Source organism: Aquila chrysaetos, chromosome 1 (genome assembly GCF_900496995.4).
Source record: "Aquila chrysaetos chrysaetos chromosome 1, bAquChr1.4, whole genome shotgun sequence".
Classification (NCBI taxonomy): Eukaryota; Metazoa; Chordata; class Aves; order Accipitriformes; family Accipitridae; genus Aquila; species Aquila chrysaetos.
Window position 1 is genome coordinate 14032070 of NC_044004.1, and position 24744 is coordinate 14056813.

At 37.9% G+C, this 24744-nt stretch overlaps 1 protein-coding gene across 7 annotated transcripts in view; it reads right to left on the reverse strand.

Moving 5' to 3' along the window:
- STK32B (serine/threonine kinase 32B) overlaps positions 1-24744 on the reverse strand; it is a 183051-nt gene that overhangs the window by 137997 nt on the left and 20310 nt on the right. For 6 of the 7 annotated variants that reach the window (XR_003925229.1, XR_003925214.1, XR_003925218.1 and 3 more), the window contains 2 exons: positions 15713-15768; positions 7080-7231 (listed from right to left, as the gene is read on the reverse strand). Coding sequence is in view for 3 of the 7 variants with exons in the window: in XM_030026967.1 (XP_029882827.1) it covers positions 7080-7231; positions 15713-15768 (208 nt within the window). In the remaining 4 variants the exon portion in view is untranslated. The remainder of the gene's footprint in view (positions 1-7079; positions 7232-15712; positions 15769-24744) is intronic. The other variant, XM_030026997.1, reaches the window with a different exon arrangement.

Sequence of the window (24744 nt, forward strand, 5' to 3'; positions counted from 1 at the left end):
CTTGCTGCTGAAGAGGCAGTCAGGCTAGCTGCAAACACCCAACCTGTGTTCTAACAGAAGACAAGCCCCTGCTCCCTTCCAAAAATATAATGTCATTTTTCTGTTAGATCAGGGACTTCAGTCATAGCCTTTAGTATGGAGTCTCATGAAGCTCGGAAAGCTGGCCATATTAGATATCAGAAAAGAAATTTTCTATCCTCCATAAAATATTTTCACTTCTGATTAGGTCTATTATGCCAAGGCAAGTAACAGCCAAACACCGCAGCCGCTGAGCAAGCTCACCTAAGACTGACCTAAACCACCTCCTCTTGGTGCTTGGGGTCTCTGATGGGTAATTGATGCTCCTTGATTGGTTATTTTCAGCTCCACCCAGCAGTCAAACACTTGGCCAGCTACTCTTGCTTCCTTAAGTTTGTAGGTTTATGCATATTTCTGACGCCAGTCTGAGGAGCAGAGCTGTGCTATGGGGCAGTCCAAGGTGACATTCCTCCCAGCTTATTCTAGAAAGGGCACCTTCACAGGGAAGCGGTAATTTCCAGTTATGTGTGTGTACATTAAACAACCTATCCAACACTTGAGACTGAACAAATAATTTCTTCTCTCCAGCATTCTTTTTTCTCTTTTATATCTCCTCTTTCTTTTAAAGACGGATTGGGGTATTAGGTGAATTCAGAAATGAATGAACATTTTTGCTACAATGTGTGTTCTTCACTTGGTCCATTTTTCACTGGAATTGAAACTTAGTCTTACTCTAGCTGGTAGCAGTAATGTACTTTTGTAGATCTGTCTTATGAAATACATACAGTTTCCATAGGCTGAGTAGGTGAAGACTCCAGAGGTGAGTAGAAAGAAAAATACCTCAGAATATAGAGCCACTCTAAGAATGCAGCTAACACTTCTTTGTGGGTTGTTAAATGTATCAAACATATTGTTCTGTCTATACTAGGAAAATGACCTATAAGCTGACAAAAGTAAATCTTCATCTTTCTTCCTCTGCTGCCTTTGAAATTGTTCCAACAATTTAAAAAGGATATAACAGCTTTAAGCAAGACTATTAAAAATAAGATGACTTCAATGTTCCAAAAGTTTTGAGGAATGGTCCAAAATATTTTTCAGATTTTTTTGTTCCACATCAGCAGAGAAACCATTTAGATACATGATTTTTTTGCAGAAAACTTCTGCCTTTTGTGGTAAGCTGTATTATTTTCGGAGCAGCCAGTGAGGCTACTCATGTTTGAAGACAAGTCATGTAATGACAAGTCTAGCCACATTGGTACATAGGGAGTAACCTGGCTCTTGGCTCAGTCCTAACGTATGTTGTGAGAAAGATATATAAAATACGGATCCTTTCAGGAACACTACTCATCTTGCCCAGGGGACACCCAGGTATTTGGGGAAGGATAAACGAGGATAAAATGCTGGATCTTAAAGGGGAGTGTTGTAGTCTCAAGGCGGGATCATGTTAGGAGCTGACATTTCTACAGCTCATTCATCTATGCCTGAAATACACACAACATACAAAAGGTCTGATAAAAAACAGGACTGCTTTTCATTTTAAGAAGGAATCTCTATTATCAGAAATGCCTCTAACGGTGATAAAACTGGCTACAAGGCTCACATATCTTTAAGCATTTATTCAATTTCATTTCTAAAATGAAGGTTGTAAATCAACCCCAAGCCCTTCCTGAAAAACGTTATTATCCTCCAAGCTATTATGAACATTTACAGAAGAATGATTCTTTTCTGTGTCAGATGTTATGAAAGACAGTCCATACTTCAAATAATATGATTTATAAGTTAGATTGTGAAACTAAGTTTAATAAAGCTCAGAGAAGATACATGAACCTCAAAAAGCTTTTTAATATAGACCTTTTGGAGTTGAGATGCTACCCTTGTTTCATATTAGCTGTTCCGTATTCTTGTGTATGTTGGGGTTACTGATGGATGCCAGCAGAATTACCCACTACAGAAGGTTTACTTTCTTTCCTCTTCTTTTTCTCTCCACAAGAATTTAACTGATGACAGATTGCTTTCCGATATCTTATTACTTCTTTGTGCTGTTATCATGTATAACTAAAGGGCTTTCCAGTCTTCATGTTTGTTTCTTGAGTTGCCAGCTTTTCTCTTTGATGATGTAATTCCTCAAAAAAAGATTAATGTGCTTAGTTAGTATTCCTTTTAGTTCAAGGAACTGTTGGGAGATTTACCACTATATTAATTTTATTGTATAACTTGAAGGTCCGGATGATTATCATTTGAAAATCAGCAGTTCTGGTCAGGGACAGCCCCACAAACTCATGAAAAGGTTGTCATGAGTGGAATTTCCTCCAAATATGCTTTTCAGTATGGATTTAGGACTTGACATTTTGAATTAAAAGAGATAAGATTTCATTTCAATTAATCCAAAAGCGAAAAAATAGATTTTGATGACACTGAAGTTCTTACAGAAAATGATACTTTGAAGAAAATGCAAGTATTTTGATAATAAAATTCCCTAATTTTATCATCATGTATATCCCTTCCAGACAAAAACCAGCAGAACGGGTCCAGGCTACCTACGTAAGCTTATGTCTTGCTTCTTATAACTGGGGATTAGGGGAGGGAGGAATCAAGGGGAAGGACAGTGCAACTAAAATAAGTGCCTAATTTCCCTTTCAAATCAGTGGAGAAATGTAGGTTTTTCTGAAGACTTCTGAAGTGTCATCCAGACTGGTCCAGCTGGCTAATTACTTTTGACTGAGATTACAAGGGGCAAATAAGATAGATTCATTTTTATCAAAAAAGCTGTTGGCACCATCATGGCATTTTGTAGAGCAGACAAGTAGTCAGCTCATCTAGAAAGCAGGAGACATGAGCTCTAGGCTCCCCTTAGTGTGGGCAGCCAGATCCCCAATTTTTCACAGACTACATGACTGTTTAACTACAAGCCCACAAAGTGTTTTGTGCAAACACACTTTACTACAGTTCCTCATCCAAAGTCAGTTTTCAGTTTTTATCCAATGACAATCGAATGTAAAAGGCACTATTTTGGAAAAGCTGTTCACCACTATTCATCTTAGTCTGAGTCCTGCCTATAACTGAATTTCTGACTTTCTTTAGAAGGATTACAGGTTTTTTAGTTAAGTGAACAGAGCATCAGTGCCTGTCTACTGGTGTGGGGACTGCAGCAGAGCTCTTGATGGCAGATGGGTACGTACCCTCTCAGAATAACTTCTTCAGAATTACTTCTGAATATCCTTGGGAAATCAAAATTGGATACCCTGGCTAAGTAGGGAGATGCCAATTAAATTTAGTAGGCTGATGAGGTTTCTGAGTTTTAGTCACCAAAATCTTACCTTAGGCAGGATTTCTGAAAACTGATATGAACCCTCAGAGAGTGTGATAGAGCCTAGAAAGACAGACTAGTCCAAAACAGCCCAGTCAAAAGAAACTTAACATTTACACAAGCTGCAGCTGTGTTATTGCCCATACACCATGATATAACTATTCCTTGCTAAATTAATATTCCAGTTGTGAAACAAGATAGAGTTAGTAGCTCCTGTTACAGCCCATTTGTACATTTACAATGCAATTAACAAAATGAACAGAAAAAAATCTAACTCCAAAAAATGAAACACAAATCTAGCTGCAATTACTATAGAAGAAATGCAGCTTCAATTGTTTCCTTCCATTAGTATGCCATGAATTGACTCGTAAGAGGAAATCTCATGGATTTCTGCTAATCATCTAATGTAAGTTATAGCTACAATGTAAATGTATTTGATGCAAATTATTATTGCACCTAAACTGTAAGTAAAAATACATTAAACAGGCTGCTAATTCACCAAAAATCAATGAAAATGCTGTTATTTTAAGAGATTATTGCTGGGAACACATAAAATATGTTTAAAGAATATTCCATTTGTACTTGCAGTGTTCCTTTTTTCATGGTAGTAAATAAACAAATAAAATGTAGTTTCAATTATTAAATAAATAAAATATACTTAATATGTTTAAAAGCTTCATATGGCTTAGTGTTAACAGAACAGATGTGACCATTATTCATGGGTCACTTGTGATTTTTGTGTTTCGTTGTATTTCAATAACATAAGTCATTATTTGAAGACAATGTGTAGAACATCTTGAAATTCAGGCATAGTTAAGATAGAGCATTTAGAGGTCTGGAACACGCTACTGCCATCTGCAAGTGTAGGCACTCCAGAAATATGTCAGAAGCTATTTTAAATTCATTTAGGATTGTACAAGGTTAATTATAGAAACGTATTATGGGCCTGGTTCAAAGAATGAGTTATTTGGGGTAGGCTAGATTAATTTTGGGGAGGCTTGGTTTCAAGACTTCCCTTTGCTGTGCTAGCCCAGGGTGAAATATAGGTTCTCCAGTAGTTCAGTAGCTCACTCTGGAGTCAGGGCTTTGAATCACTACACATTTGAACGTATAACGTTTGAGGTGAACACTCCAGGTGAAAACACTAACTGTCAATGAAATTATTTTTGGAAAATGTTCTACAGTTCTAATTGTGTATGTCCGAGTCCATGAATCTCGGAAGAGTCTCATATATCTGGGGTTTGACTACACAGTTGCCCACCTTCAACGGGAAGGATGGACGTCCCTACAGTAGTTTCTCCTATTCTCATTTAACTACTCTGCTTATCATAGTAGATGAACATGCTGGGGAGCATTTCCAAGCACTCAGGCCAGCTGGCAGGGAGCAGCTTGTGCCTCTGCTAGGAAGTCCTTGCTGCTGAAGGGTGCTGGGCACACCACATTGATCCGTGGGACACTGACTCTGGAACTACCCCAGGAGCTGTTTGAGACGGGGCTAGCTCACACGGGTCGGGCACATGCCAAGGGCAGTCCAGCTGCATCAGGCAGCACCCGGGAATGTTCCTGGATACTGTTTCACCTACTAGCTTAGCTTTACCTTCACATGTTCATGGTTTGGCCCTAAGGAGAACCAAAGTATGTGGTCTATATGGGCGTTTCAGGCTTCAAAGCACTGAGATGCTAAGGCAGCAGGGGCTGAACAGTTGCACAAGCAAATTGTGTATCTTCACAGGACTATCCCTGAATGTGGGCACTGATTTTAGATCTGGATGTAAGTCTTCAGACTATTGCATGTTCTTCTGTCTCATACCATAGACCTGAAAACTAAGCTTGGTGACAGGGAGACAGGGCTGTTGGCTGCTGAGATGAGTCGCAAGCTTTAATGCAAGTGATAAATTTCAGGCCCCATCCATGGGACGTGACCTGTCATTTATTATGTGATCTGATGGGTGGGCAGGCCCCCTCTGTGCCTTTCCTTCAAAGAAAAATCTTGACATTCTACCTAATAAGCAACCTAGATATAGACTGGTCAACTATAACTATTGCTAGACATTGAATATAGAACTTTTTGCCTGAAATGTTTTGTTAATTCTAGAGTACTAAACTTCTCTTTCATTTTCTACATTTCTCATATACCCATACAGTATAACATATGAGACTTGAGATCTTGTGACAGTATCTCAGAAGCATGAGAAGAATAAACTAATTATTTACAATAAAAACCATCATCACACCCAACACACTTTAAGGTATTACTTATTTCAGGTTTAAACTTTGGCAAAAAAAGAAAACAAGAAAGAATATTCATTAGCTGATTATAATTCAGTAATTGGAATCTAGCATACTTTTTGTTTCACAATAAATAGTTGATCTTTAGTCCTTCAGCACTGTTATGTTTACTGAAGTATCTTGTAGATCACGTTAACCTATGACTGTTTCTGCACAGTGTCTAGTTACACAGTGGAAATCTTTGCCACCACTTGATAAAGAACAAAAGTTTGTGTGAGTTCAAAAGAGATTAGACAAATGAATGAAAGAAAAATCCACTGACTCTAAAGCACAGAGATACCATATCTTTGGTGAAGAAATCCCCAGAGTACAGGTTGCTGGAACCTTGGAAAATATACTGGGAAAGTTTTGTATTACAGTCACAATGTTTATATATTTTTCTTTAAGCCTCCAACAGGATATTAGGTTAGCTCAAGTATGATCATTTGTCTCAAGGGTAGAGCACTTGAGACATACATAAATATATATATATATATATATATATATGATCAGGTCCTTTTTGAATTAATTTTGGGATCAAATGCTTTGTTGGTATAAGTGACTGCAATTATACTAAAGCTGTGTTCACTCAAGCCAGAACACAATTTGGCTTTTAATTCATGAAAGCTATTAAGTTGACAACAAGAAATTTTTCACCTGTACAGGTCAAGCGTGATATAAAAGATGAGCAAAATACTGTAGGTTAGGCATCGACCTCTAGTAAGATAACTAAAACACAAAACAGAAGGTCTGTTTGCACTGTGACCCTCTGCAGCCAATCAAGCTATTCATGAACTGAACAATTTTCATATCATAATGGTTTATGTCTCCTTCTTTTTGAACAGTGTAGGTCATTTTTAGATAAGGAAGGAAAAGTCTGCATCCCATTACTACTATCACTACATAAAAGCCAGCAAATATTTTAAGTTGGTGGTGTAGCCGAAGCTAGTCATTACTTGACCAACATTTTCTCACACTCGTATGTGACCAAGGCATTCAGTAGCTAGCACAGGGAAGATAAGAGAAATTCCAGGTGACAAAAAGATGCTTTTCTGTTGTTCCATGTCAGCCATTTTTTAAGAGTAATTGAGTTTTGAATTCTCTCTTAATCAACTAAAAAAAAATGTAATTGAATTGTTGGGTTTAATATTGCACAGCCTTATAACAGATGTTTTGTCCAGGTATTGTCAAAAAGAAATGATGAAGCTGAACAGAACAACACATTTCCACACGCTGCTGTAACAGTCTGGAGAGAAACCGAACCAGAAATGAAAAGGTGAATGTGATGCTTAAATATTCTAATGCAAAAGGGCACCTGTGAAATATTCATGAAACATAAAACCCTCTGCAAAACCTAAATACCTTAAAAAAAGAGGTCATCAAAAATTTTTCATACCTTTCAGCTTTCCAGCCTTCTATAGCCTGAACTGATTCAGCAATACGGAGAAACAAGAGATCCCTGATAGAATTTTAAAGGTTTCCTTACCATAGATTGACTAGGAAGGGATGCTCCAGGCCTTGCATTATCTGTAGCTCCCGAAAAACATTTCGAACTTCATCTCTCTCAATGCACTTCTGTTTATTCATATATTTCATGGCATACATTTTCTTGGTGTCTCTCTTCTGTACAATGCACACCTAAGTGACAGCAAAGTGAAAGAAAAAGTTTGACACCTACAGAAAGGAAACTCAGTTGTGGCTTTGAAAAAAGGAGCCTTTTATGATATTTCAGTAATCTAGATCTGGATACTACAATCTAGGGACACCTTCAGAAAGTCCACATCACAGCTTCACAGCTGTGCAGGATTCTTTGTAATAGATTGTAATTAATAAATTAACAAAAGAACACCTCACTCCTGCATGAGAGGAAATGGGGACCTAGAAAAGTGGCATAACTTTCAGATGTTACATGGTACAGCTGGGCGGAATACACTCCACTTGCTCAAATCACAGGCTATTTCATTAGTCACAGAAATTACTGCCTCCTGCCTAGGAAAATGCACAATCATTGTCCTCATTCCCACAAGTCAATACACACATCTTGATGACTGCATCATAAACATAACCTATGTTCAGAAGCCTCAATATTTCATCTAAATATCAGAATTATGCTCCCTTAATTATTGTTGAAAAGAAAAAGAATATTTGTACAGAGATTCATCATAATATTTTTGAAGTCATGAGAGACCATTACAATTATTTAGTCTCTGGCAGTAAATTTCTTTGCTTTAACTTTGTTATGTTGGGGTTTTTTTGACAAAAGTCAAATAATTTTGTAAATGCAGGAAGTAAATCTCAGTCAAGAGAACTCCCGTGTAAGGCCTGGATTGCTTTTCGTCACGGTAGTTTACCCTGTGAATGAAGCTGGAGAGTGTCACCAGCACCACATCCAGGAACTATCATTTTAAATATGATTTCTGGCAACACAGAAATGTAAGATTGTTCTGTGTCTTATCCCCAAAGCTGGTGTAAATCCCATCTTCATAACAGCCCTACACACACACATAGAGCAAAACTATATCCTCAACAGACTTTTGCTCTGAAGGGTTTTTCCTGTTAATTGATCAGGACTTTTTTGAGTGACACTCCTAGTGTGTCTTCACAGTCAAGAGAATATTAGTTGAGAATACTATTTTGGTGCAAGATTTTTATTAGTGACGCAGCCATAGGCTCCAACCAGAATTTTTCATCATCAGGATGTATACAGACTACGTAATAGAAGCTTCTGGTTTAGATACCACAGCTCTGTAGTGTCTAAATTCAAGGGTATTCTGGATTCACTTAGTGTGGGCACTATTATTTTATATGTATGTTTACGTACATACACACATGCACACATACACACTCCCTTATTATACACACATGAAATTATAGTATACACACATGAAATTAGTGCTCAGAGATCAGATTACAGCATGATGCCAACCAAAAATAAATCCTTTGGTTTTGAGTTGTATTTTAAGGAACTTGCATGCTCAAAATTCAGAAATGGTCTGGAGAAACTAAGGCAACTTCCCACAGCTGAAACCTCTGACTTTAAAGTGTCATCTGGATTCTGGACCTGGTGATGAACCACCAGCATCAGGGTGAGGACCCTAGAGAGATCTACTGTGTGGTCACTTTTATTTCTTAAACACAGAGGAAAGGCTCCAGGTGCGTACCATCAGCATATTTTACTTCCCCTATCTTTTTCCAGTCCCTCCAAGAGGAACTGAGCCAGTGAAACCAAACCACATTTATCTCTCTGCAACTCTATTTCCATTAAGTGTGTCCCTCAGCTCGAATCTACTCCAGAGAGGAGTTAATAGAGTACTTTTAACCTATAATGATAAGTTGTGATCAAGCAGATTTTCTAATTACCTTTCCTAATATCAGGAGATGTTCTGCTAATTAAATAAAACATGGATGGTAATACTTTGTCTTGAGCCCATCAATGTTGCACAATGGTGAGTACTGAAGTTTTGTTTTATTGAGCTCCTTGAGCTGTTATAGAAAGTCTGTATGTTGGTGATGCCCTTAAGATAACTAAGGGTTCACACTTATATGGAAAGAACCCAGGCTGTGGAACAATGGGGAATTAGAGTTCGCCTTTTGGGGGAAGAAAAGGTAGTGGGTGGGGTTGAACTGAAATGGAGGGATGGAAATGAATTGTTCAAGCTTCCACAGGTTCTTCAAAAGTATAAACAGAATTTGCAGAGGCAATTCCCGACATCCTGTCCGAGATTATGTGGACACTCCAATGTAGTGAATCACATTATAAAGTACAACGTTTATGGATTTTGGCTCAGAACCTAAGTCCAGAAGTTCATTCACTTGCATGAACTTGCAGCTTGATTTTCATATGAAACTTGGCTAAGACTGAGGTGTTTGCAGAAGACTCCTATTCCGTTACATAAAAAGCCTCCCTATTGAACTGTTGACTAGTGAGACTGCTGAGAGAATGGGGTTTTACTCAGCTGAGAGTTACAGGTTTGACCAATGCAGCAAACTAGGATCATATAGAGCACCTCAATATGTAATGTAAACAGGTTTTGAAGCACTGCTGTGACTCCAGAAGGCACTCAGTTCTCTTACCTGCCAGTAAAGACAAGGGTATTCAGCACAGTTGAAACAGACCTTCTGTTGTTAGTAGAAGCTTGCCTAGCATACAGCTTTAAAGCAGAATTATAGTAAATGTTTTCTAGTAATGTTTACCTACGCACATCTTTTAACACTGTTTCAAAATCAATAGGATTTTAATGAATATACTAAAGCTACTTCCTACTAAAAATCAGAAAACACAAGCTGCATCCACATTGATGTTATGATGAAAAACGCCCGACATTGCTATGACAGTGCTGAATCGTAGTGGAAGTCCTCCTGCTGGCTGTCAGCTCTTCTTCTGAGCCTGAAGTCAATGGGCTGAAACTTTTCCACTACTGCAGGAAAGAAAGGAAAAGCCCTCGAACTCTCTTTACGCGTGCAGTCTTAATGGGAAATGTTTAAATTGGGTTTTTTTGTTTATGGTATAAATTCTTTTCCAAGGAGTCATTTTAAAATAGGGACAAACAGGTGCTCTGGCTTCTCAACAAACAAATTCTGTGATGACTCATTATTGTGGAAGTCTGTGCAGAATTGCCTTATTTACACATATCAGTATGGAAGCCTGTCACGCTCACATTGCTAAAACATTCCCTTTCAAATTTTCTGTGAATACCGTTTACCAAAGCCCAGACAGTGCCCTTGTCAAACTGATATTGCTGCTTCAGCAGTGTCTATAGGTGATGCTTCAAACCAAATATACGTGTCAAGAACTCAACAACTATCCAGCTTCATAGTCAGCAGGGATGGTCAGGCCCATCCATCTCCACCTAAGGTATTAGACCTAGGGGTCTAAATAGGTCCAGGGGACCATCTCTAGAGGGATTGCTTCTCTTCTCAAGTCCCCCTAAAGAGACTGTAGATGACTATCTTGGATGTAGGCATCTGCGTTGTACATGTTTAAAGGTAGGCAACATGAATGCCTGTTGATCTTCTTTGGAGTTACATGATGCTTATTTTTAAAAGTCACTTGTGAAAATATTGGCTTTCTAAAGAGGGTTTTTCTACATGTCTTAGCTGTTATCACAGGGTTGTATCTTTTTTATATCTGGGAGAAGGTAACAATGAACTGCCTTCAAAACTACCAGGTTAAAAGAGATTTGACCTGGGTGACTTGGAGCCACTTTGCCTCAGAGCCAGGGGAAGAAAAACCAATAGATTATGACTGCAGGGCTAAACTTCATTTTTCAGGAGCAACATATGCTATGGTCCACTTCTAAGCTACCTTCTTGGATTTCCTCTGATTTCACATGCTAAAAATAGAACACCTACAGATCAAGTTTGATCCGCAGATTAAGAGGTCACACAGCCAGTGCAACTGCTATGGGTGACGAAGTGCCCTACGGGCTATTGCAGAGCTAAGTAAGTGAAGCGAGAGAGTTACGCTGAGTAAAACTGGGGCAGAATGTGCTAATGGTTTGCTGCAGAAAGCTGCATAATGCTGTGTTGGCTGAGCAGCCATAGGTAGTTTCAGAGAAGCTCTTCCCAGAGCAAAAGATGGGAATGGCTGAAAAATTTGACTTGCTGAAAATCACAGATTTCTCCTGTTTCCCACTAACTTCAAAAGACTTCTAGCTACCATGTGCTTGGTCTGGAAAGAACAGCAGGGAGCAGGCACACTTAGGCTCAATAAAGCCATTTTGATCTGAGTTTGGTACATGAGTACTTAGGCTTCTCAAACTACCACATGATATGGTTTCATGACAGGTCATAAAAAAGGAGATATGCAAAACCACAATCAGAGAAAGCTCCTCTGTGCAAGGTCACTATTGGGTAGAGAGTTGGCAGCTGGAGTTCACACTTCAGCCATGCTCCTGTATCATAATATGATGCATCTTACATCAGGTCAGTAGATCAGATGGGGCAGCTGTAGCTGCCATGAGTAATCACAGCTCAGCAGAGGGGCTGTGGCACTGCATGGGCAGAAGACGCTCACCTAGACGTAGGGGACTACAAGACAGAAATCAGCTATATGTTTCACACTCAGAGTGGGAATTGACAAATCTGCTATGAAGCATGTGCCTGAAATACTGCTACCTTGTCTGTTCTTACCCATATACTCTGAAAAATTAATGCTCATGGTCTCAGCCTACAAGCAGAGTTGGAAAGATTTACACAAAGAGGCAGGAGAATGGATGTCATAAGTTTGGCTTTACACTGCCGGGGAATTTCCTTGAAATAGGGGGATTCACTCCCAGATTCCCCTGAGCAAACCACGACAGCTGGAGCAGGGACCAAGCATCTGCTTAGTAACATCTCATATTAACTCAAGCTAAAAAAATAGGTGGTTATACTGTCAAACAATATTAATATTCTGCAATTGTGTGTTTTGTTGCTTTTAGGATAGCAGCATATTTTTTTCTGAAATACTTTGCATATTATTTAGTAAAGTACCCTCAATCAATGCAGACATGATTCTGGGCTCCCATCTGTTTTACACTAGTGTAATTTCAATTACTTCAGCAGAGGAAGTCACTGTTTTATACAACTAAATTAATCAGAACTAAATCCAGTGTCTCAGCATCTTAGACAAATAGAAGAAAGAGTTTGTACATTGAAATCATAATTTGAATTTAATTTAAGGAGGTCAGATTGTTCAGTATACCTGCTCCCGTGAACAGAGAACTTGAAGAAAATTGGTACTATAAAATCCCTGAAAACTAGTTGTTGCACCTGAATACAAATTATTTTGCGGCAGTAAGCCTGCAATTATATGGTTACTGTTGCAGTAAAGAACAATGATAATTCTTGTATATCACTCCTAGTCAGTTTTGTACTTACTGGATGATCTTCAATTTTTTTTTTCAATATTTTGTTTGAAAAGAATGATGGCTCTACATATAACAACATGGAAAAAATTAGCCAGATTAAACACGCGAGAGCACTTGTAAGGTGCCACATGTCATAAAGAAATAGCTACTTAGACCAGTGTTTAACATTTTTGGGTTGAGTATTTTTAGTTCTTTACTTCTGAATTGATTTAGAAGGCAAATATTTAATACACAAATAAAACTGGACAAAATTTCTGACCTGGCCCACTTCAAATGTATTTGGAAATACTAATAGCTGAAACATGCCAAGCCTAACTAGCTTAAAGATCTTCCAAAAAAAAGAAAAAAAAAAAAAGTTTCCCATTACATACTAGGACACCAAAGCATAAGCAAAGAGCTACCTTCATCTACCTAGGAAAGCAAGGTTACTGAAGCCAGCAAGGCTACTTTTAGAGTAGTGCCACATACCTCGCCGGGGTACCACTGTCCCCCTGCAGCAGCTCACAGGTCTGTACCAGTATCTGTAGGTACAGATACATACACCAGGTATGTACACATGTGCCCAGGAGTGGGGGCAAGTATTCACTGAGTGGTCACGCACCATGCTGCCATAGCCTGCATGTCACTCGGCTTCAACAAAAGAACACTGCCTTACACAGAAGCTGTGGCTGCGATGGTCCTACGCAGGCTCAGATCTCACCTTCTTCATCTGTCCCTTACCAGGGTACAACCTGAGCTCTCAAAGGACCCCTTTGAAGCGAGCCTGGCTGTTTCCAGAAACAAGGGCACGCACCTTGCTTCTCTTCTCTCCACACCCATTTCCTACCGTCCTCACAATTGCTGTGATGTATCTTCACTTTTTCTGGGGAAGATGCTACAGTGCATAAAGTCTGCACCTGCTCTTAAGATGCCCCTAAGAAACAGCGTGTACTGAGGCAGCGGTTTAGAACAGGTGGCCACTTCTCAGAAAAGACAAGCTCTCGAGATATAAAGCATTTGATACCAAATGGCCTAGGAATTCCTGTAACAGCAAGTGTCGCTACTGTGAATTGAAAATGCCAAAGGAAAAGGCAGGGAGCTGCTTTCTGAAGCCAACTGGGAGGGACAGAGTGTAGCTGCTGAAGCAGTCGGCCCCGACGGAGGAGGTGAGATGCTGAGGATCACCTTGAGCTCTGTGCACAAGATCGAGCTGAGCTGTGTGGAGTCTCTGCCATATCAGATACCTCCTGCAGCAATATCCTGCAGAGGCCTAAGGTTGCTGTAGCAACCAGAGTAATTTAAGAAAAAGAGAGAGAGAGAGAGATTGTACCAACAGCAATAAAATAAAAAAGTAGAGCATGTCTTAAAACATCCTATTGCTCTCAGAAAACAGAAAAGGCCACAGAGCAGCCATAAAGGAAGGCGGCAGTTTAAGGCAGGCATGATACCAAACACGGTGTTATATGTTGCAGGATGCTAGAGCACAACAGACCCCAAACAGTAAACGACGAGTCAATAGAGATTAGAGGTCTTGCATCATTTGTTGATGTTTTCTGCTGCCAGGTACTTCCAGAAGGACAGTAATAGGAAAAGTTGCCAGCAACGAGGCTTCTAAATGAACGATAAAGACTGACTCACAGAGAAAGACACTTGAAACGGTGACTGATTTACCATGTTGTGCTTTTGGCTATGGCATAATAGGCAGTTTTAAAATGGGTTTCTTTCTTTCCCTGTCTGTGGAAGGAAAAACAAGGCGATTCGTCAGAAGCTTGCATTCATTTGGGAAAAATAAGCCTGTTATGCCAAGGACTCTTCTGTTGCATTTGACAGCTACAAAATAAGAATTTAAGTTTAGAGGAGACTTATACATGAGTCCTTTCTTACATTAAACATGTTCTTGCAGGATTGTGAAACTCTTTTCTCATTCATACATATCTCCAAAGCAGGTTCACAAGAACACTGCAGCCACATGAACCTGTAAGAAAATTAGATGTTTCTAGAAATATCATAAAAACATCCACCAGTTTCCTGAATGCCATGAAGAAGAGTGGATCAAACATCAACAACAAGCCTTCAAAAAGCATGTAGGCTTGTTTTATTTTGCTGCATGATGTGGAAGGGTGAGGGCCCCTTTGAAAGGGCAGAGATAGCAGAGGTGTGAATGGGGAAGCTTTGAAGAGAGAGAGGTGCAGCTGGTCTTTGTGATGGCCAGGAGGATTTGAATATATCTTCAACTGCTTATCCTGTACCTGACTTGCACTCCTGGACCTCTATTTAGTTTGACATGATATTCCATCACTGTATTGTGATAATAAACAATCATAAATCTCCAGCTGCCCTGATTTTTAAGGGGTTCTTGAATACCATTTTGCACTAGCAGCATATTCTCCTATTGACCTCAAAGAGGGTTTCTCCTGGAAACTACTGAACAGAATAAGAACCATGCCATGAAGGACCATGTTGTTCCGCGAGAAATATTTCTGGCCTCTGTAAAATAAAAGTCATTTTTCTGCACTGAAGGCCAAGAGCCAGCAAAATCCTGTGTGTGTTCTTAATGCATAACTACAGAAGTAGCTCACCAGCACTCAGCTGGCATATACTCAAGAATCATTGAAATCAAGATTGCTTGATCAGTTACTGAAGTTCTATTTCACCTTCAAATGTATTCCTGCAAGTAACGGTTTCTAATATTTTTATAATAAGATTTTCTCTGACTGCATGGCCTTGTTTTTAGCCGTATCAAAATTTAAAACCTTGTTATAGTCTTTATTATAGGAAAGAAAGGTCGTCTACTCATGTGTAAACAAACCATTAATCTTCTCTGTTTCAGCAAAAGCCTGTTGAATTGAACAAACATTTACTCAATGATCATAATTACAGTGTATGTCAGTTTATACAGTCCCAAGTGTATGGAATCTATGTAAAGTGCCTTTAAAATACTGCAATTATTTTAAAGAGACGAATAAGTCCAGAGATTTAAGAACAAGATAACTCTAGTGGACTGTATAAAAAAGTAGTCTGCTCCTACTTTTTTGTTTGGTTTTGTTTTGGGGACTGATTTCTAAATTCTGCTAATGACCACTGAGGAGACTCAGTTATTATAATAATTTTTACTCAATTAATTTTAGTGAATGTATTGTAATAGAAATAATTTAATGATTAGTCAGAGTCAGTTCATACTGATAATCAGATGTCTTTAAGAAGCAAAAGGCTACAAAACCTACGTTCCTTTACCCCAGTCAGGTCACACCAGACATACACAAACTGCTAAAAACAAATTGATTCTTACCTTTCCAAAACTCCCTTTCCCAATAGCCCGCAATATTTGAAAGTGGTCAAAGTTAACTGCAAAATAAAGGAGAGAAGAAAAGGAAAATAATTTATAGAGTGCTAAGTCAGAATCAGAAATCAGGTAAGAAAAGAAAAGACAGTGTTTCCAACTAATGTAATTTTACCATGTGGTATTTACTTTTTCTCTTGAAACACCAAACATATTTAATACCTAGGAAAGAGGAGGTTTGCTTTAAAATATGCTCCATTCATTTTATTCATCAGCTGCTCTTGGCCCAATGCCTCCAGCACCCAGTATCTCCAAGAAACATATCTCTGTCCCAACCAAATAACAAGACAGTAAGTTAGCATTACGCAACCATTAGCAAAACCTGCTCAGCATTATCCAGAAAGATTAAGATCTATTAAAAGGGTACTGAATAATTCAGGTAAGTAACACTGTCTGCTTACAGGTATATAGTAATAGAAGGATAGTATTGTTACAGTAATCACTCTGCAGGATAATTCCCATATTCCGTTACAGTGATGGAAGCTTGTCCCATGATGAGCTAGCAGGATCAGCCCCTCTGAACTTTGCCACCTTAATGCAATACATAATGCTAATATTGTAAGACTATTTCATAGATGTAGCATAAGTTTGTTTTGGGAGATTTCATTTTAGCTTGGCAGTAGAATGGATTTACTCCCACTTCGTGAAAATCTGACAGCACAGTCTGCCCTAGACGCTGAAGTGGTTTGGTGTGAAGGTGAGTGAGAGATTTCCTTTCTCAGAAATGCCATTATTGTTGGTGTTGCATGAGACTGAACACAGCATGACCTTCAAATCTCAGGTTCATTGGTAGGTCTAGTGGTTTAAAAAAAATCAAACAACATCCTGAACAAAATTTATACAGAGCCACTGAAACATAAACATGACAATGTGTGATGCAGTTTTTACAGTCACTTGTCAGAAAAGAATCACACTTAAAACTGAACTCAGTGAACCAGAGTTGACAAAGTTCAGTGCAACTTAACAGGATTTTTTTAAATTAAAACTTTCTTACATTCCTGGCTTTGGTCATGTACCTCCATCTGTGTGCCCATTATTGCCATAACAGGAATTGGCAAAATTATGGAGACAGACTGTTACTGGAAAAATGTGGTGACATGAATAAATACAATAAAAACGTGACTTGCATCATGATGAAGAAGAAAGTCCTATAAAACTAATAATACTTTAAATGTTTGTCAAAAAAGCTGTATCAGCTCAAGCTAAGCATTGGGTAGGAAGTTGCAAGGTTGATATATAACAAGTCACTGAAAAGGGCTAAAATCTTATTTTCCCTGTTGCAGTAATATCTCATTTACACTATTAACACCACTTATAATATATTTAAGCATTTGTTTATTTATGCTTGCTTACACTGTCTTCAAGGAAACATGGTTGCTCCTTTCATTAGTGCAGCTATAGCAACCACCTTCCTGGTAATAGCTGGAGACCAAATCAAATCCAGAGCTGACAGAGCAGAAAGCAGCAGGCTCTAGTCTTTAGTAAACAAAGATGGTAATTGTGACTATAGTAGTTTTCGGATTCGGATACTAAAATGAAAATGCATAACCTTGCAAAGGATTTATAAGCTGCTTGGAAATTGGAAAACAAATTTTGTGCTGAATCATGTAAGAATTAGGGTTACCCGGATGTCTGAGAAGCAAGATTGTCTGTCAACGACCTGCAGCTGGGGTCTCTGCCAGCAGTTTTTACCATTGGGGCACTGTCTTGTAGTTCCTGCTGGTCAATACTGGTCTGACAGACAAGATAGTCAGTTTAGCAAAACCACCTTCCACATAGACCTACGTCAACTTAAATCTTGTTCCCACAAGTCATCCCTCCCACACACATGCCCCTGGTCGGAGGATTGAAGAGCTTAATGACTGGGATCTTTAAGTTGATCCTTAATATAGGTAGGAATTCAACACAGCATTAAAAAAGTTCAAAACAATATATTAATCTCATTAATTTCTTTGATAGGGAAAATCCAGCAATTTTTCCCTCCAGCATGCTGTCGTCTGTGTCACTCCTCTGCTTTCAAACCTTCTGATGTTTCCTGTTTATTTTAGCAATTTTTAACAAACACGTTCCTTAAAGAAAGCTTGGTTTGAGTTTGTTCTTTACCTTGCAGTCATTGAGCTGAGCCCAGTCCCCCAAAACAACTGGAAAACTGTTGACACAGCCTGTAATTATCTAAATTTCAGTCAAGCCACATTTCAGTAAGACTTGACTATATTATTGTCCTGAAGCCTGGCTGGTTTTGAAATACATCAGTTTGATGAATTATTTTGTTTCTGTAAAACTAAGATTAAGCATTTATTTTTAGTTATGAGAAGGACATTTTCTATTGTCCATATAATTTCTGTTTTGTTTCTCTGTACTTCCTTCTTTAGTGGTGTTTATTGCTCTGAATGACTAAAACAACTTGGGTTTTTAATTGGATTTAATTGTAAATTGGACTTCCACAGGAAAGAAATTATTAAATGAGGCACTAGATCATGGACTTTAAGATGGATTATTAGTAAGTCAAATAAGTGGTTAAAAAACTTAGCCACAACAATTGATCAAATTTTCTCAGTTTTTATGTTTAACATGAATAGAAAGTGGGATGTTACACTTTCAGATCTTCATTAATCAAAAAAGAGTATTTTCTTTCTACAGTTCACTGTCCCATAAGCCTTATTTAAATCAAGGTACAATGATTGCAACACTTTTTGAGCAAGAGAAAATAAAGATAATTTCAAGTGACTGTGGAAGTACGTAAACACACCTGAGCCTGCATTTGAAATGAGCTAGGCTTGCAGCCACTGTGGTTTTTCTGGAAAGGGCTAATTCACTCAAGTGAGACAACTTGGTCTCTTCTGGTCATTCAAACATACTCACAACATTGTAGATTCAAAAACTGGGGAAGATCCTACTTGGGATGTTAGGAAAGAATAAAAAAAGGGATACCATTGCAGCTGAGACCAATACCACATTCAGTTGAGTAAAACTAAGATGCTTTAAGCAACAGTCCCATCAACAGACGAGCCATGCAGCATCACAGCCCTGATAAACAGTGAATAGTCAAGCTAAGTTCACTGCCACCTTATTATTACACTAGTCATTCTCCTCAGGTGTTTTCCTCAGGTGTTTTTAATCTCACATTCTCAAAATTTTTGGCTTATGTTGTTCATCACTTTTTTTTTAGGTTCTGTATGTGCTTTTTCTCCCTTTTGGTGAAAATTCAACACCAAGGGGTCACTACTTATTCTGAGAAGAATTACAGCTCACCATGATCTCTGTCATTTCCAATGTTTAAAATATCATCAAGGTCAGACACTACCATTTCCTCTGTGCAACAAGGATATCACAAGTATTGCATTCCTGTCCTCTAAAACACGGCATGTCTAACTCTTGTGGAGCCTGGTGTTGTAGTAGTGTAAAACCCCACCGAGATAATGGTGTGGCTGGCAAAAGGACGCTTTCTTCAGTAACAGTAATATGACTATTGCTTTTTTGCAAATAGCTTGGTTGGTATCCTTTACTCAGCAGGAAAAAAAATATTTTCCAACTTTTTGTGCACTTCTTTCATTTTACTGCCACACCATACTTTGGAGATCTTAGACATCAGCTCTGAATTTGAGTCTTAGAGTATGGACATTTTTCAGAAATCAGTTAGTTTATATTGTGTTCAGCTAATTTTTCATACAGGCAAATCCACAGAATAAAACTGTGAGCATTAACACTATGATTCAGTTTCACTGATTTTCATCAATTTGGAAAAATTATGAAGTATTATCATCTCCCCTCCCCCATCTCCCACCTTCACCCTTAAAAAAGTCACCATTAATTCAAAACTGAGAAGGATTATGGAATCAAACAGGTATTTGCCTAACTAAGGGAGAAAATAGATCAGCATTTATGACATCAGTTGCATGATATGGTATTAGAGTGACAGATGCCTGTTAATTTCAGCAATGAGCTATATATGCATTCAAATTGAAGTATTTTGTTTCTTTCTGTTTAGTCATGCTCAAATAGACCTTAAATGAATTCCATTGCACAGCTTCAAGTCTCTATTAATAACTTGAAGTGCAAATATACCTTACTTCTATTATTTTCATGGTTTTTAATTAGGCCCATGTAGAGCATTTTCCAGTAGTTTGATCTTGAACTAATAAAAGCTTGGATGATGGTAATGGGATTCACAAGCTGAATGAATGGTTGCACCCTGCTTGCCAGGAAAGTAAAAAAAAATGTGGTCCTAGCCATTACAAATACTTGATCAAATATATTTGTGTACTCAAAAACTATCAGGGATATCTAAAAGGATGGTGCAGTGGTTTGGTTTGTGACCAACTTGTACACAGGAGTCCCTCTACTGCCATAGCCTTCTCATGTGACCTTAGGCAAGTGCTTCGGTATCTTCTGCCCCTGTCTCTAGAAACATGAATCATTACACCTCTAAGCAGCTGTAAAATTCGGCACAGGAAGTTGTTTAGAGCTCAGATACACAAGTAATCAGGAGAGTAGCAACAGCCAATTCAGGTAATAGCACTTTATAAAAGCACTGTAAAGATTGAAAGCCATTTTCAAAGTGTGAAAAGTATACACTGCTGTGGAAGTGGAGGTACAGAAATCAGTAGATTAACTCAGACCCCACACATCAAATTGCCGCAGAGCTGAGAACAGAATGCGGCTCCCACTTCAGACCACACCATTTCTCAGGCATATCTTTCCAACTGCATGAGCACTGATGGAGCAGACATTTGATATAAAACTTTCTAGCAAAAGATAAAAAAAATATTTCTTGCTCCACTGTTCCCCAAAGATAAAGTATACTTTGGGGAAATTATGCACGTTACAGACTGTTGGGTTTTTACAACCTTACTGCAAAAATACTGGATAGTTTTAGTGGAAATGCCTATTATTATTTTTTTAATCAGCATTATATACATAATGACATATGTTAAAACAATGAAGTCTTTTATATGCATTCACCTCTGCTGCATTATTCATGAGTGGTACAGTGATTTGAACAACAAAAAAAAGAAGTTACACTGATGCAGATCATTACGTATTTGATTTATGACATCACACAAGAACACAAAATTCCTGTCCTTTCATTTGTAGTTTTGCTAATCTAAAATATTCTCATGTTACCCATCATTTGCTCAAGTGTAAATTACATCTAGCTCAAGAGGCAACATGTATATTGGGTGAATTCTACATAGAGCTGACATCTGTTGTTCTTAGAGGAATATTGCGGCTGAGGAATATTTATAGCATGTATACGTGATTAGTCCAAATACACTCAATAACAATTACCTAAAAGAACTTTGTATCTCCAAGAGCAAATATTCAGTCCAATGTGGTCAAAGCACAGGCATACACATGCTTTGCATCATAAAAAAGAAATTAGGGGCTTTACAACTCAAGAAAAATTGGAATAATTTGATAAGCTAAATCCAGACATTCTCCTTCTCTAGTGGAGTCCCACTGATTTATTTGGACTGTCTGGTGGTAGCCAAAACCATAACATGACTACTAAGGCATTTGGAGGTGTATAGTAAAGCCATATTTGTAATACAACAAGCATTTCAAGACATCTAGCTCATTCTCACTGATCTCAACAGAAAACAGAAACAAGATGTGATGTGGCCATCAGCCAAGAAAATAGATTGTTATTTAAGTCTGAGCGCTGTCTTAGATGTTGCAGGTCTGTTTCAGGGTGTTTTAATGCTTCCTGCTTCTGTGTGAATCTGAAAAACAGAGTAATAATTAAATCAAATTTTCCTTCTAGATTTGGCCTGTATAGTTTGACCTGAGACTCATTGGACAGCACTGCTGTTAGGATTTCAAATTAGTTCTGCAGTCTTCTTTATGGCTGTCTGCTTTTCAGATGCTCTAGCCTTTTCCAGAGAGAGCCATGAGGCTGTGCTGACAGAACCTCAGGAGGTCTTAGCAGCCATCAAAGCTTGTTAAAATTGTTGCTGTACTTCCACACAAAGACACCTAAGATGAGTAACCAAATAGATACAGTCATATATATTCAGTACTCGTGATGGAGTCACCAGCTTGAATAGACATAGACAGGACAGACATGAACAGTGGTTAAAAATTAGATTAAGGGGCATAAAATGTTTAGGGTAGTCATAAAGAGTCACATTCCATCATGCTTTTTCATGGCAAGTGCACTAGTGAAGAAAGATACTGTTTAAAGTATGAAATGAATTTTTGTTGACAGAATGATAAAGCCAGGCACATCTTTGAGGTGAGCAAAGAATATGAAATCTGTATAGCTTCATTAGGTTTCTGAGTGGAATGGGATATTCCTATGCATTAATTGATTGGGGAAACTACTAATTAGAAAGAGTTACATAAATGAAGGACAAGAAAAAAGCAGTTTCAGAGCTGGTTTTATCTCATTACTGATGAAGCATGGTGTTTTCTATCATTGTATTTAGGGGGGGGGTGCATTTAAATTGCATTACAATGTCTCAATTCTGCAGGCTTAATGAGTGGTTTAGTCTCAATATAAGCTGCTTCTAATTATTAAATTAATATTTTTTTATAATTATCCAGACTTTATTTGCAATTAGAAAGAATTGAAGATCTTTGTCTGTCAAATGATTTTTTTTTTAAATTCAGCTAATTTTGCTTTGAACTTTAGAATGCATTTCAGTCTAATCAAGTTTTCAGACTGAATGTATGGAAAATGTAATTCCTGTCTCTTGGGAAGTTCTGATACTTGAACACTAGTTTACACTCAAAAAAAAAAAAAAAAAAGGTTCTTAATGGAGCAAAATAATTATGACTATTGACTTGAAAATGTAATTTTCCTACTTTATCAATTGAACTAAAGCATTTCATTTTGAACTGATACCATTTTTTCCATTTTAAAATATCACAAGCAGATTACAATACAAGCAGATTACAGATTACAACAATAATCAGCTTCCACCTTGCTGCAACTCCAGAAGTTCAGAATAATGTCCGTCTTACAAAAGGAAATGTATACTTCAGTTTCCTCAAAGTGAAACCTTTCCGTATTATCAAAAGACTTTCATTTCAGACTTCTTGATTGATCCAGAGTGGTTTCTTTCAGAGTATTTCAGTGCTATACTGTACTTGCTTGTGATGGTGACTACGTCCATCTACAAGATGAGGTCGTTGGCTGGACTATATCTCCCATTATGTAAGTATGCCCATAGCACTTGCATGAAGCACGCTTGTTCACTCAGAAGTGTGTTGGTGTGGGAGATGTAAACAGGTACAAGATTTGGATCTACAGAAGGGAATAGGAGTATCAGATTCCAATACCTTTGTAGAAGTGTCATATCACAGAAATGTAGTCTAGCTTTGAAATGACCCCAAATGAAATCAGTTTCAAAAAGTAAACTTGAATTCCATTCAAACTTTCAAAACCAGCTTTGTTTTCCCAGTATAAGGCTTAATCTTTATAAAGGAAAATAACAACATTTTGATTTGGCAAAAAGTTTAATTATCCATTAAAAAGTTATTCAGAGGAAAAATCTGTTCCAAAAAAACTCAAAACAGATTGATGGAATTCCTTGTTGTCTCCCATCTATGTCACCTTTCAAACATGACGAAGTGGAAGCAACCTCTTCCCTAGATTGCCAGAAATGAGGACTAAACCTCAGTACTGTGGTGTTGGAAAAGTATCATTTTATACTTCTTTTACTTCTATATTCTATCAATAAATAGCTGATACCATAGATAAAAGAGTGGGCTAAATAACATCTGCTGTGATGCATTACAGGAATTCTTACTTCCTTATGTTAATCCTCCTACAAGATAGTACTTCACATGCAATTTAGCTACACATCAATTCACAGAATATTTGGATGACACATGGTTTGCTCATCAAAAGCGGTGCCAACATCATGGGGTTCTACACTGTGTTTGGTGTAATTCACCTTACATTATATTGTTAAAAGTGTGGGGTTTTTTCCTAAATGGCTGGGGAATTTTCTTAATGTGTTAGTTAAAATGAATACTGGAAAGAACTACAACAGTCGACCATTTTCCAAAATCCTATAAAAACAGACTAGAAGAATTGGTGAATCAGCTAGTGATTTACAGTGTTAGAGAAACAGGCATGTGTTGCCACAACCAGAAATAAATTTGAAATCCCGAAGAACACTAGCGTTTGAAAACAACCAAGCTGCTAAAGAAAAAGATGCTAGGGCTGATTCTCAAAACTCTGCTTCCCTTTTAATTCTGTAAAAGAACATAATTCCTTTTCTAATGCTATTCTGTAAAAGCTTTAAAAGAAACGAAGATGTGATTTTGCATTCTCAAGGAAACTGCGACTCTTTGGTAAACAACAGTTTGTTTGAACCCAAGATTAATTGAAAATTTCTCTCTAGAGATGTTTACACCTCCAATAAGGCAAAATATAATCATACTGCCATTAAATACATCTAGTCTGAAAAATATAACAAGCAGCTACCTGAAACCTGTAAAACAAAGTTTGCTCCTCGGGCAAGTAGAACAAGCTGCAAATCATTACAGCTTTTCCTTGAAAGAAGTTTAAACTGAAACTACTGAGTGCCATCCTACGGTCTTAAGACCTCTTCTGAAAAATTTGAGATACATCACCAAAACAAAACTAAGAAAAGTCATCCTGATGCTTTGAGGGATGTAGGTGTCATCTTCTGTGAGCAACTGGGAGAGATTTACAGGTAGCAGAGACTTGTCAACAAACCATTAAGTCAGCACAAAAAGTCCTATAGCTATAAACTGCAGTAGGATTTTGATCTAAGAGCACTGTCACTCGTTTTTGCCAAAAGTCTGCTGAAAGGGTAGCCTCAGTAAAGGCTTCACCAGAAGCTCCAGGGACTGCAGAGGTTGTTGTGATGGAGAAACAAAAGTTTATTGCTCTGTGGAAGGTGCGGGAATGTTTGGCTGTTGCTTTGTTCCACAAGAATTTTAACACTGATTTGATGAAATGAGCTATTCCTTTCTGAAGGATTGAGCAGGAATAGGTGTTTAGT